Here is a 14,812-nt window from a genome sequence, read left to right as displayed (position 1 = left end):
CTAATTTAGTGACTCGGAAATGTTGAAATATTGGCTAATTTCGCTTACTGACAAAAAATCTAAATTACCTCTAAGATAAATAATTATATCAACTAATTTGTCTCTAAATCCTACCTTTGCATGATTTGCTTATATTTCCTCATGCGAAATGTTCTGAATTTTAAATTTGCCAACTTTCCGACACGCATAAATATCCGCTGATACAGTATGTTATCAGATCATTTATGGCTTCAGGTTATGTAGTGAAAATTAAAGAATAAAAATCATTGTCTGCTGTAGTGGTCTTGGCTAGATTCTACCTCTGAAAATTGTTTCCTAAGTCATGCTGTAATCAAAATATATAGAGCTGAGCTAATGAGCTTTGGTAGAGAGTTAGGTTCACAGCTTACAACTTGAGCTCTGTATATTGTACAGAAATCTATACATATCATGTTACCACATGACCATGTCAAAAAGATGGCTTTTGTTTGATAAAGAAAATACACTTTTTATGCTACCACTTCAGGGGAGCGTGAGCATATATTTTGCCCTTATTGGTCTGTACCAATGTAACACTGTAGATTGACAAAACAATGGAATGTAGGTACAATGTACTTGAGTTGTTAACATTTGCAGGCTTAGTTCAAAAGTCAAAGAAGTTGTAATTCCTATATTATTGGTTAATTGTAGTTTACTCAGGATTGCTAGCTGAGCCAATTAGATTGCTGATCAAGAGTGCCTACCCACCATAATAACCCCTGACAAAAAGTTCAACTGATGCTGGCAGCCCTGTAAATATTACAGTTATACACAACAGTAACTCGTGAATGCTGACATATATTTTTATTATTAGTTTAAAAAAAGATGGTGTAGGTTTTTAACAACACTTGTTGAAACTTGTTTCTCCACTTCAAGTAACTTAATAGTGAATAACACTAATAGGTACTGGAAAGGGATAAATTCAGTAGGTATTATAAATTATTATTGACAAAGAGGAAAAATTGTTGACTTTCATTTAATACATGTATTAAAAAATGTTGATCATTTTATGATTTTTAATCTATTCTATACAGATTTTTAATTAAGCTGTCTGACATCTGTTCAATAATGGTATGTCGGCGTTAAAGTACATGGTTCATTTTGTTTGTACCATATTTATTCTGAATGAGTGAAAAAATAATTTTCCAGGGGTATGAATGAATGTCTTGAATGATTCAATGAACAATGTGGCACAAGGGTCATTTTAAGATAAGAAATTAATTAATGGTTTAAGAAATGTGTATAGCTGCTTGTACATTGCTTTGGTACACAAAATAAAGTTCTAATCATCACCATTCAGGTTATTCCATGTTGTCATAATAAAGCAGTCATTTTGAGCAGAAATCTCCCATTATATTGTTCATATTTCAGTAATATATTATCTAAACTATAGCTTTCTTTCCTGTCCTCACTCTTTTCATGTTTGTACAAATTTTGTTCCATTTCTTTGTATATTTGAATCATTATTTATACTTCTACTTTTCTTGTTACTGTGTATAGTTAATTGTGTTATATTTAATTGCCTGTGGTTTACATTGCACTGCTTTACATATTAACCTTGACCATGATAAATATCTTATATGAACTTGACCATCTGTCAGTCTCGACCAAACCATTCATTTTAGGGATAATTTGAAAAAAACAACCGAGACCATGATGAGACGGCACAGAGGTGCAGGCTGAATTTGTGTACATTGGTTGTAAGGGTAGAATCATTTGCTGCCAGCAGGCTCAACAGTTATACACCACAGATAATACTCTGTAACAAATATTATCTTTTATCATATCATTTCTTAACAGGGTCATGTTGTCTTCAATATTTTACCTTCTCTACCAAGCTTAATCTCCACTAAATAAAGGTTTACTTATTTAATACCATCAATAATTCATGATTAATTTCATTCATTTAAAATTGGACAATTAATCATTCAGTAAGATAAGGAAAGCTTTCTTAAATTATGAATATTTTTCTTTAATTTTTTATAAACCCTTATGAAATTAATTTATATTTTTTATATATATTGGAAATATTTTATAGTCATAATTGAGCGCAGTCTGATCAGGACCCATGCTGTTCCCTTACAGACCCTATAACAAGTAGAGAAACTGATAGCGAACAGCATGGATCCTGATCAGACTGTGCAGATGCGCAGGCTGGTCTGGATCCATGCTGGTTGCAAACCCATAATGTTGGTTTTGTCATGACGCGGCTTAATTTCTTGAGCAAACCTTGCATAATAGCTGTCAGGCTAGTTATCCACTTCATGAATGAAGATCTTTTCTCCTATTCATGGACAAAGAGTTTTTCTCAACTTCATGGACTAAAAGTTTGTTTGCAGTAGTTTGTATAGAGACTTCGTTTCCAGATTCTTAAATGTACATAGGAGATACTAACTGAATCAGAGCTCATTAGTTTTCAATGTCCTATATTATCATCATTACACTTCTAGGCAAATTTTTCTCTCAACCGTTCTCATGATGTATCAAATGTGTTAATAACTGGGACATTCTATGGCTTTCGACACAGTCACTTACCTACATCACATTCTATATGGTAAATTGTATTATTGCAAGTGACATGGTTTGAAAATAAAGTCTTTAGGCACTACAGATATATAAATGTAATAGGAGTTTTACTGCACTTAGGTGACAGAATGATGACACTATCTTGTACTGTATTTGTTTATTTTTATAGTTGGTATAAATTAAGGGGTGTTAATTGTATATATAATGTTAGCCACAATATTTTTATGGTGTTAGATTAGATGTTGGGGTGTGCAATAGGCAGGTTATACTAACTCCTCTTTCTATTGATTCTATAAATATGTAGCTGTGTGAGAAACATATGAGCCGCGTCACAACAAAACCAACATAATGGGTTTGCGACCAGCATGGATCCAGACCAGCCTGCGCATCCGTGCAGTCTGATCAGGATCCATGCTGTTCACTTTCAGTTCCTCTACTTGTAATACGGTATGAAGGCGAACAGCATGGATCCTGATCAGACTGCGCGGATGCGCAGGCTGGTCTGGATCCATGCTGGTCGCAACCCACTATGTTGGTTTTGTCATGACGCGGCTCATATAGTTTTAACTTCTTTTCTTTTGGCTTTTTTTTTCTTGGTGTCCTATTCCATCTGTCTAGACTATAAAGCAAATAATAATTTTAATACTTGTAATATCATATGTTAAATGAAATAATTTTGAAATCCATAAATTATTTTGTCCCCGCCTTTTTAATGATTTGATAATTATATTCAGTAAGCATGCTATCATGATTTAAGTTAATTATGTTACATTATGTGTAACTTGTTTAATTATATTAATTTAAACTTTAAACACATATTTATTGTCTCTATTGTGCAAAGTGCTATTCTTCTCATTTAGCTGATGTTGCTGATTAAGATTTTTGGTTATATGACCCAGTATAAACAATTGTAAGCTTGTATAATCTGAACCCACAATGGTTATATAGCAAACAGCCATTTATCATGGCCATATAACCTATCATTTAATTATTAATTAAGGTAAATACACTTGTATTTTGTCACTGATTAACATTTTAGGTTATATGGCCTACTATATGCAAGTGTAAGCTTATATAACCTGAACCCTTAAACAATGAATATATAGCAAACAACCGCTTATCATGGCCATATAACCTATTAAAAAAAATTGTAACCTTTTTTGTACAACTGGCACAATATCTTTGAGAAAAAATTGAACATTATGTCATAAATTTACAACTGGTAAAGAAAAAATGTCACTGATGGTACAAATAGAATTTAAGGTTGTTTTAAGTGATGAATGCATGTTATGCAGAATCCTGCAGAATATTTAAATGTACATTGTTGTTGGTAAACTTTGCCTTGGACTCATTTGCTTTGTTGATGTATGCAAAATGTGCAGGTTATTGTATAACTAAATGCTTTTTTCATCATGTTTACATGTAAAGAATCAAATATGTTTTCAGAGGAGAAAAGGATTTCAAATTGCTTTATAAATAAATTTAGGTGACGTGTCATTTATCTACTTTGCTGAAAATTTTAGAATTTTTGACATACAGGGAAGTAGTAATCATACTTACATCTTTTGTCATTGTACAGGTTTTAAATGTGAAGTATATACGAGTTATATTATACCACTCTAAATTGTACACATGTTATTGAATGAATGGATATCTATCATAATGGTTATGAACAAATTATATTTATTCTGAAGATAATTATGTTGTTGTTTATTGATTTCCATTTAAACCTTTCCTTGATAAACTGGATAATCATTTTGGTTAAACATAATGTTCATCATATGGTTTTTTCTCTGGGCATCTTTGGCCGAGTAGATAAAGTCTTTGACTTCAAACCACTTGCCCCTGACAACTATATTCAAATCCAGCTATGCTGGTTCCATGTAAGGAAGCTGTCCAGCTACATAACTGAAAGTCTGTGGTTCTACTCCGGTGCCAACTTGTGTCTGAAATATTGCATGGAGGGGCACCAGTAAAGCTGGAAAGTCACTGCAAGACCTCTGCCATGTTGGTGCAATGTAAACCAAACCAAAAAAAAAGTTTTTACCTCGCACTAAATATCTTAAATGCTCTTATACAGTTGAGTGGGATATACAGTTCCTAATGATTGTATTTGCCACCAGAAATCTACATTTGAGCTGCGTCACAACAAAACCAACATAATGGGTTTGCGACCAGCATGGATTCAGACCAGCCTGATCAGGATCCATGCTGTTCGCTATCAGTTTCTCTACTTGTAATAGAGTTGTTAAGCGAACAGCATGGATCCTGATCAGACTGCGCGGATGCGAAAGCTGGTCTGGATCCATGCTGGTCGCAAACCCATTATGTTGGTTTTGTCGTGACACAGCTCATTTTAATTTGCAACTCACTCCAGAAGACATTCATAGAGAAACAGGGCTTGAGCTTGCAAGTCCTTGACTTAATATGTAACTTATCACTTGACCACTGCACTCTCTCTATCCATAATCAAAATAAAGGTTCACTGTATGAGGTATTCTATTTCTTCGGACAGTTATTTATTTTTTGAAAAAAATTCACATCACTTTAAACAAGTGTATCAATTTTTTATACAACAGTGTTTAGTAAATGGATAAAATGATTAAAGACTATATCACTTTTCTAACAGTAATTTTATTCATGAATGCATGTATGTAAATTCATAAATATTGTATATAAAATACTACATAATATTTATATCTTATATTAATTGCACATGCCCTTAATCATAAACCGGATTTTCAAATTTCATCAGGTTTAATTTTTTTTAGAAAACCTTGCAACTTGATTTTCAAATGTATGTGATATTTTTTTTTTTTGACAAATTGTTCTTAAAATTAAGATATGTAATTCTAAACTACATGTATGACAGGATCTTGTAAATGATGTACCAATAACATATAACTGGCCATACAATCACCTGTCTATTTAGCAAGAGCTGTTGAAATTTATTGACAAAATTATTCTCCAGATTGTCTTATGATAAGTCAGTGTCATGTTTCAGACAAGGTTTTTTTTTTTATAATTCTCCATCATTTGTTGTAGGGACATCATTTGCCTGTTTCTAGTAGAAATCACAGTGTCGGTGCTACCATTCTATGTGTTGCACGTAAGATAGTTGACATAGATGATCGGTCGCGATGACACCTGAAAAATATTAAATTTAATGTTAAAAAATCAATCTTGCTGTGAACCAAAATATTTCAAGAGAATCAAACGTGAAAAAAAAAATAGTACTGAGCTTTTAAGAGAAGTAAAAAGATTCAAGATAGATAAGAAGTAATAATTTCCTTGAATTATGCATTTATGACCGATTTTGCATGCAGTATTTTTCACATATTTCTATCGACTGACTAAACCAGAAAAGACTATTTTTGCATATTTTGACCAATTTTAGTAATTGACATGGGTTGTATGTGAAAAAAATGTTTTGTTCACATCACAATATTTCACTGTGTAATTCATTTTCAAATTTTTATGAAAATTAGCATGATTCTGGAGGTAAGCTGCTTTAAAATATAAAGCTTAAGAAATGACAGAGGTAAAATCACAATGAACAATAAATACAGTTTATCTGGAATAAAAACCAATTTACCTGCTGGTTTCCAATCCCTGAGGTGGATTTAATATTATAGATGCAAAACTGAAATAAAGTAAGAATAGAATGTTTCAATGAGAATTAAGTAACAATTGTGAAAAGAGAACTTAAAGAACTAATTAAGTATTTTAACTTCAAAGATACTACTAGGCAATATCCATGAAACCTCAAGGCCTGTTCAGGAATTCATTAAGGTAGTCTTACTGTAATGCTTTCCCGCCAAAATAATTCTAACATCTGCCAATATTGTAGCAAATTGGTTTTTTCCAGAACATTTAATTTTTCGAAATCTTGGGCATGAGATTATTTACAATCACTCATTCTTTATCACTATGTACTAAATTCTGGTTATGAATGGTTAAAAACTATTGAATACCAAAGATCAAGAAAAAAATATGTTCCGGAAATGACAGATTTATTATGATATTGGTCTACGTTAGAAATTTTTGGCAGGAAAGCATAACAGTAAGACTACCTTAAGGCTAGGCCTCATAAAAAAGAGATATTCACCCCAGGCTTTATTAAAATATGGAAGTTTTTCACCATGACAGGAAAGTGACTGAATGTTCCCTTGAAAAAGTCATTAAATCTATTTGGAAAATTGTGTGGTCTACATAAATTTCTCTTTAACATTGATCCTGCCTTTAATATGCTTCTGTACATTTCATATTGTATAATTCAACTAACAAGAATCCATAAACTTTGATCGTAATTATATTGTGATATATGTTTGAGTGAAATAGAATATTGTTTAAACTAAGAATTAAAATAGACCAATGGAAACTTTATTTCCTACAAACTGGTATTTACATGCATCTAAATATAAGGCTTACTTTGGAAGTTTTAACAAGTTTATAAGTTCTTGAGCTCTTGTCAGGAGTATTTCCCGTTCCACTTTCTCTAAAACATCTGCTTTATGTTGCTTAGCTACCTTTGTCAAACACAATATGGCACGAGGAATCAGATCCTGGCATCTACTTGCTAACTGGAAATATGAGACAAAAAAATTTAAATACTGGCATTTACTTGCATACTGTTAATACAAACAAGACAGTCGAAAATGCCTTATATTGCTCACCTGAGATAAATTGTTAAACAAGAGGGCCATGATGGCCCTGAAGTCGCTCACCTGTATATAGGCCCCCGGAGCGGGGCCAGTTTAAACCCCAGGGCTTTTATTTGAACAAACTTGGTAGACACCCATTAGAAGATGTTTCATGCTAAACATCTAAGGTCTAGCTCGTTGGGTTTTTTAAAAGAAGATTTTTTAAGTTTTTTCTTTACACATATATTTAAAAACAATGACACCCCTGGGGCAGGGCCAGTTTTGACCCCAGGGCTTTTATTTGAACAATCTTTGTAGACACTTACTAGAAGATGTTTCATGCTTAATATCTACACTCTAGCTATTCGGGTTTTTTCGAAGAAGATTTTTAAGTTTTTGCTATACACATATAAGGAAAATCAATGTCCCCCGGGGCGGGGCCAATTTTGACCCCAGGGCTCTTATTTGAACAAACTTGGTAGACATCCATTAGAACATGTTTCATGCTAAATATCTTAGCTCTAGCTCTTTGGGTTCTTTAAAAGAAGATTTTTAAGTTTTTACTATATTCATATAGGGAAAATCAATGACCCCCTGGGGCGGGGCCAATTTTGACCCCAGGGCTCTTATTTGAACAAACTTGGTAGACATCCATTAGAACATGTTTCATGCTAAATATCTTAGCTCTAGCTCTTTGGGTTCTTTAAAAGAAGATTTTTAAGTTTTTACTATATTCATATAGGGAAAATCAATGACCCCCTGGGGCGGGGCCAATTTTGACCCCAGGGCTCTTATTTGAACAAACTTGGTAGACATCCATTAGAACATGTTTCATGCTAAATATCTTAGCTCTAGCTCTTTGGGTTCTTTAAAAGAAGATTTTTAAGTTTTTACTATATGCATATAGGAAAAATCAATGACCCCCTGGGGCGGAGCCAATTTTGACCCCAGGGCTTTTATTTGAACAAACTTGGTAGACACCCATTAGAAGATGTTTCATGCTAAATATCTTAGCTCTAGCTCTTTGGGTTCTTTAAAAGAAGATTTTTTAAGTTTTTACTATATACATATAGGGAAAATCAATGACCCCTGGGGCGGGGCCAATTTTGACCCCAGGGCTTTTATTTGAACAAACTTGGTAGACACTCACTAGAAGATGTTTCATGCCAAATATCTAGCTCTAGCTCTGGGTTTTTTAGGAGAAGATATTTTAAGTTTTTTCTTTTGGTTGCCATGGCAACCAGAGTTCTGCATGGAATTAAATTCTTTGAACAATTTTCAAAGGTGACCACCAAAGGAACATTTCTGTGAAGTTTGGATGAAATTGGCTTAGTGGTTTATGAGGAGATGTCATTTAAAGTAAAAGTTTACAGAGGACGGACGGCCGGACGCCGGACGGACGGATGCCGGACGAAAAGCGATCACAAAAGCTCACCCTGTCACAAAGTGACAGGTGAGCTAAAAAGGTCATAAATCTTCAAAATCCATTTGGTCACACTTGTGCTGGGCCATTATTGACATTACAACCATGATTCATATAAGTATTGTAGAGAGTAGACGAGAACTGACATGACTGTTTATCAATGTTCTTCTTTCTAATAAAAATATCTCTGCAATTACCTATTCTTTATTTAAACACAAAGAAAGGTGAATCAACATTTTACAATAAAGGATAACTTGGATCCAAGTTTTTATTTTACCATACCTTTGACATAGCTGACATCAGTGTTGACACCAGTTTGACAGTATACGGAGCTTGTGAGGCTGGTACAGACCCAGTGATACTGATCACTTCATAGGTTAGTAGTTCAAGCATCTCATACATCTGTCGCACTGTATCAGCACCACAGTTAGAACTATAGGTCGTAGATGTGTACTCGCCAACTGCCCATACCTGTAAACAATCTGTGCTTGTTATACACTTGTGACACTACAAAACTGTTAATAAAGATGTCTAGCCAGTTACAACATTTCTCAAGGCAATAGTGATACTTTTTGAATGGCATATAACTGTTATTACATGATATGATCACATTATTTGTGTGAGTAGTTTAACTAAGGTATGACTCATATGGGAAATAATGCACAGAGAGGCATCTGAGGTCTTCATTCACCAATAAGGCTGAACAGTTGCCATATGAAGTGTTGCTGAGACATAAATTCCAACAAAGAAAACTTTTCAAATATTTGAAAAATGCCAAAGCTTTGAATTTATGAATGAGAGATAATCTATGTATGGAAGATCAACTATGTATGGAAAGTAAACTATGTACGGAAGATAATCAGTGTATGGAAGATAAACTATGCATGGAAGATAATCTATGCATGGAAGATAAATAATGTATTAAAGCTTGACTTAATCTTCCTCACAAAATAATGACAAAGAAAATAAATAAAACATTTTCCAAAATTTACTCTAGATTTGAATTCTCTGTAAGTATCCATGTACATTGTACATGGTCACACATAAAAAATAATGTTAACCTGTGACTTTTGGAGATAATAAATTGATACCTTACCAGTTGAGAGAAGAAGTTTTCCCTGCCATCAATATTCCTTGTACTAGATAGGTATTCAATTATCTCAGACTTTTGTTCAAACACAACTTGTGGATATTTCTTTAGCAGTAATATAATATTCTCTGATATAATCCTAGAAACAAACAAAAAAATAATGTAATAAATCAATAATTGAACAGTTCTACATAAAATCAAATGATTACAAAATATCAAATGCAGGCAACAGTGAGAGAGAAAAAAGCTAAACATCTTATCCTAGAAATATCAGTTATTTGAGCACAATGACATCAGTACACGAACTGTGATTTAGATATACAAATTAATCATTGCCACTAGCATATTTATAAGTTGTCAGCTATTACAATTCTTGAATTTGCCAAAGTATCAATATCACTAGTGTTTTGATTTTTTTTTAAACATTAAGGCCATATCTCTGCGGTCAATCCCCCTGACCAGCTTTCCTTGACTAGTAACTTATAATTTCTTCACAAGTGACTAACAAGTAATCCCAAATGATTTTGAATCAGAGGTGAATAACAAATGGCCATAAGACTCAATGTCTGAGATTATTTGTCAGAAATTACACCTTGCCCCAAGAATGAAACAAATAGCCCTGGATTACAAATCTGACGCTTTCCCTATTAAGCTAAGCTTGAGGACACATCATAACTGTTCATTACTATCAATGGTAGTGATATAAAAACTGACATAAAACTGTACCTTTTTACATCATTCTGGTACTCTGGAATGCCATACAATAACCCTGTCCTCTCTATTAGAACTGGAACCAATTCCTGTACAAATTCCTGGTCCCCTTCCTCATATATAACATCAAACCAACACCTGTTTAAAGTATATTATTGTAACAAAATGCATTTTATTATGTCAATCATACACAATGGTATATTCCATTTCCATGGTATTTGGATACTAAGCCAATTGGCTTTCTTGCACAGACTATAATGATCTTACAATGCCTGCCATTACACCCGGAATGTCTAGCTTGAGGGTAACTGTTAACTGAGGTATCAAGGCTCTGTCAAGCTGTTATGATTAAGATGTCAAGACATAAACAATAAACCCCCCTCCCACCCCTCCTCTCATGATTAAGTACTGATGAAGGGCATAATCATGACAAACTTATCAATTCCATTTTTGTTGAAAAATAAAATAAACAAAACAAAGATTTGTTTAGACATGAATAAATATTTTTGTAATATATAAAATAACTATAGATGACTGACCGTAGAAGAACTGGAACAACTTGGTAACACACTAGGACTCTAGGATGTTCCATCATATCCTGTATACCTGTATGAAACTGGTCCAGTCTAAAAAAACACACAATGATTGGTAAATGTAAAAACCAGTCAGAAATTTCATACAAATATTTATTATATCTTTGAACAATTTTAAAACAGATCTGTTCTATACATTTGATAACTGAAATGGACAAAAACTGCATTTTCAGCTGGATTTAGGGGGCTAAAACAAAACTGGATTTTTCTATTGACTTGAAATTCAACACATGTTTAGCACATGTGGTATAAAGAACCCATATTACCCTAAACATGACAAGCATTTTTTATAATCTCATGCATGCTTTAATCAACAATATTATTTTACAAAAAAAAGAACATTATCATAAATATGGCCAACTGTATGTCCAATTTCATTGCAAGTTGATATTACTTTTCTTTTTTTTTTGCTTCTTGATGGGGGGAAAATGTACGTTATGGTATTTATATTGGCATTTTTCACCATCAATGTGACAGGTCCAAAAAGTGCATGAAACTTCATTTCTTTGTATATAAAAAGTATATTTTCATGATCAAAAGACAATAATTTTGCTCCAATAGTAAAAAAGGTTAACACACAGATAAGCCCAAAAATAAAATTATATTCATAAAACAAATGCAAGAAATTTTCCATTTTGTAAATCCACTTTATTGAAAAGTAGATATAAATGTAAATTTCCTGCACCAGTGTGTAATAATTTAAGTTAAAAAGAGATAAACTAGAACTATCACTAAATGTGATTAATACCCCCGCAAGATTGCTTTGGAAATGAGGATGTTACTAGTAACAGAATACCTTGTAAAAGTTATGGTTGTGGGCAATTAAAGATAGTTGTGGTTCTTGTATGTTGCACTTCATTTCAATGTCGTTGGCCATTGATGAAGTTTTATTGAATAACTCTGTAATAAGTCCAGAAAGACAAGGAAAAGGAACAAAGGGCAATAACTCTGAAAAATACTGAGGGTGGAGTTATGGTTATTGTACACTGCACTTCCTCTCATTGTGCTTGACCATTGTATGAAGTTGTATTAAATTCATACTACTAGTTTTCAAGTTATGCACTGGACAAAAAAGTAACAAAGGGCAATAACTGTAATTAGTCCAAATAGAGTTATGGTTCTTGTGCACTGCACTTCATCTCACTGCCCTTGACCATTGTATAAAGTTTCATTGAATTCTAACCATTAATTTTACCAGTTATGCACTGGACTATAAAAAGTAACAAAGGGCAAAAACTTTTAAATGAGTCAAGAAAGAGTTATGGTTTCTGTGCACTGCCTTTCCTCTCAATATACTTGACCATTGTATGAAATAGTATTGAATTCCAACTACCAGTTTTCAAGTTATGCTCTGGACAAGAAAAAAGCAATGGAAAAGTAACAAAGGGCAATAACTCTATAATTACTCTGGACAGAGTTATAGTTCTTGTGCACTGCACTTCCTCTTATTGTGCTTGACCATTGTATGAAGTTGTTTTGAATTCCAACCAGTATGTTTTAAGTTATGCTCCGTACAAGGAAAAGTATCAAAGGGCAATAACTCTGTAATTTGTCAAAATGGAGTTATGGTTCTTGTGCACTGCACTTCCTCTTAATGTGCTTGACAACTGTATGAAGTTGTATTGAATTCCAACCAGTAGTTTTCAAGTTATGCTCCGGACAAGGAAAAGTAACAAAGGGCAATAACTCTGTAATAAGTCAAGATGGAGTTATGGTTCTTGTGCACTGCACTTCCTCTTAATGTGCTTAACCATTGTATGAAGTTATACATGTACTGAATTCCAACCATTAGTTCTGGACAAAAAAAGCAAAGGAAAAGTAACAAAGGGCAATACCTCTGTAATTAGTCAAGATGGAGTTATGGTTCTTGTGCCCTGCACTTCCCCTTATTATGCTTGACCATTGTATGAAATTGTTTTGAATTCCAACCAGTAGTTTTCAAGTTATGCTCCGGACAAGGAAAAGTAACAAAGGGCAGTAACTCTGTAATTAGTCAAGATGGAGTTATGGTTCTTGTGCACTGCACTTCCTCTCAATGTGCTTGACCATTGTATGAAGTTATATTGAATTCCAACTATAAGTCTTCAAGTTATGGTCCGGACAAAAGAAAGCAATGGAAAAGTAACAAAGGGCAATTACTCTGTAATTACTTTAGATAGAGTTATGGTTCTTGTGTACTGCACTTACCCTTATTGTGCTTGACAATTGTATGAAGTTGTTTTGAATTCCAACCAGTAGTTTTCAAGTTATGCTCCGGACAAGGAAAAGTAACAAAGGGCAATAACTCTGTAATTAGTCAAGATGGAGTTATGGTTCTTGTGCACTGCACTTCCTCTCGATGTGCTTGACCATTGTATGAAGTTATATTGAATTCCAACCAAGTTGAATTCTTCAATTTATGCTCCGGACAAGGAAAATGCAACGGACCGCTCGACCGACCGACAGACTGACGGACCACTGGGTGACTCCTATATACCCCCCAAACTTCGTTTCGGGGGTATAATTAGACATTTCAAACAAAAGTTAAATGATACAGTTGAACTAATTTGGAGGACCTATAGCCTTTCTCACCCCAGTGCCAACCAAAGAAAATCAAAGGCAGTGCCAACTTTTATTACCAATATACAAAAGATGAGAGATGGGTGGAGGATAAATTAGAGCATGGACAAATGAATTACCTATTGATAGTATCACCATGGCCTCCTTCTGCTCGAGTAAAGAAATTAAACATTGGACGAAACATTGCGTTCTTAAATGCATCCATTGCTCTTGTTGGTTCCTGCTCAGTGACAGCAGCAACTGTTGTAAAATCCATGTGTTTTGTCTTTTCCATAATGTCCAAGGAGACAGTCATACATGGAAGGTCAATGAGTGCATGGAAGACTTCCAGTGATGTCACTTGTGACATCATCGCTGGTACAATGTCATCAAAATCAGACACAAATGTGTGAGGATGCCATGCTAACAGCTGAAAATATCAACAACAAAGGAGAGTGACATTCACAGAATGCAACCCTTAACAAAACCGATTCACAGAGGACCATCAAAAAGGTGGTAAGAAAATGCAAAGTTATAGCAAAAAATAATTACAAACTGTACAATAAAATAAAAACTTCGAAAGGTATATTCAATATATTTTGTTCACATAAGATATTCTACAGATAACTTTTTATCAATATTTTTTTCTGTTAATTTTGTCAATAATTAATCTCTCACTTACAGCAAAACTACTGGATAACAAATTTAAACATTAAATTACACAGATCTTAAATTTATTTCACCATACAGAAAATTAAACTCTATTTGTATGGTATTTTATCATAAAATAAAGTTATTACTAGCCGTACTACTTTTACTTATAACAACAACAGCATCTTAAGCAAATAAATATACCTTAAACATGTTTGGAAAATAGGTTGCCATAATGTTGTGTTCATGTGTAAGTGTCTCGAGGTTATCCAGAATAAACATGACAATGTCAAAACACACACTGACAGAGGTTAGATTATGGGCTAGAACACGATGAAAGAGCACCTTTAATTCTTCACTAGGATCATATGCCACAGCTTTACCTGAAGAAAGAAAACATTTCATAACAATGGGTTAACCATCATCATCATCAAAAATACAAGTAATCAATATATTTAAAGCAAAAAATCAAGCATGAAAAATTCATTACTTTTTTGTTTTGTGTTGCGTGCCATGAAAAATTCTTTCCTTTTTCATTTTGCGTTGCATGCCAGTTTGTAAAACTGTTTCCTCCATAAAACTGGCATCTAGTGAACTAACAAGTTAATACAGGATTCTG

At 33.5% G+C, this 14,812-nt stretch overlaps 1 protein-coding gene across 1 annotated transcript in view; it reads right to left on the bottom strand.

Annotated features, from left to right (window-relative positions):
* Positions 1 to 5,158: 5,158 nt before the first annotated feature.
* LOC132735363 (AP-5 complex subunit zeta-1-like) overlaps positions 5,159 to 14,812 on the bottom strand; it is a 30,439-nt gene continuing 20,785 nt past the window's right edge. The window contains exons 11-19 of the mRNA XM_060722304.1: positions 14,398 to 14,576; positions 13,683 to 13,972; positions 10,951 to 11,037; positions 10,427 to 10,549; positions 9,707 to 9,839; positions 8,893 to 9,081; positions 6,976 to 7,127; positions 6,140 to 6,187; positions 5,159 to 5,691 (exon numbers count right to left, since the gene is read on the bottom strand). Of these exons, the coding sequence (XP_060578287.1) occupies positions 5,619 to 5,691; positions 6,140 to 6,187; positions 6,976 to 7,127; positions 8,893 to 9,081; positions 9,707 to 9,839; positions 10,427 to 10,549; positions 10,951 to 11,037; positions 13,683 to 13,972; positions 14,398 to 14,576 (1,274 nt within the window). The 3' untranslated portion in view covers positions 5,159 to 5,618. The remainder of the gene's footprint in view (positions 5,692 to 6,139; positions 6,188 to 6,975; positions 7,128 to 8,892; positions 9,082 to 9,706; positions 9,840 to 10,426; positions 10,550 to 10,950; positions 11,038 to 13,682; positions 13,973 to 14,397; positions 14,577 to 14,812) is intronic.

This window comes from Ruditapes philippinarum, unplaced genomic scaffold (assembly GCF_026571515.1).
Source record: "Ruditapes philippinarum isolate M1 unplaced genomic scaffold, ASM2657151v2 ctg3187_1_1_1_1, whole genome shotgun sequence".
NCBI classification, from domain to species: Eukaryota; Metazoa; Mollusca; class Bivalvia; order Venerida; family Veneridae; genus Ruditapes; species Ruditapes philippinarum.
Note: the sequence above shows the minus strand (reverse complement) of the source record. Positions and strands in the feature narration are given on the sequence as shown.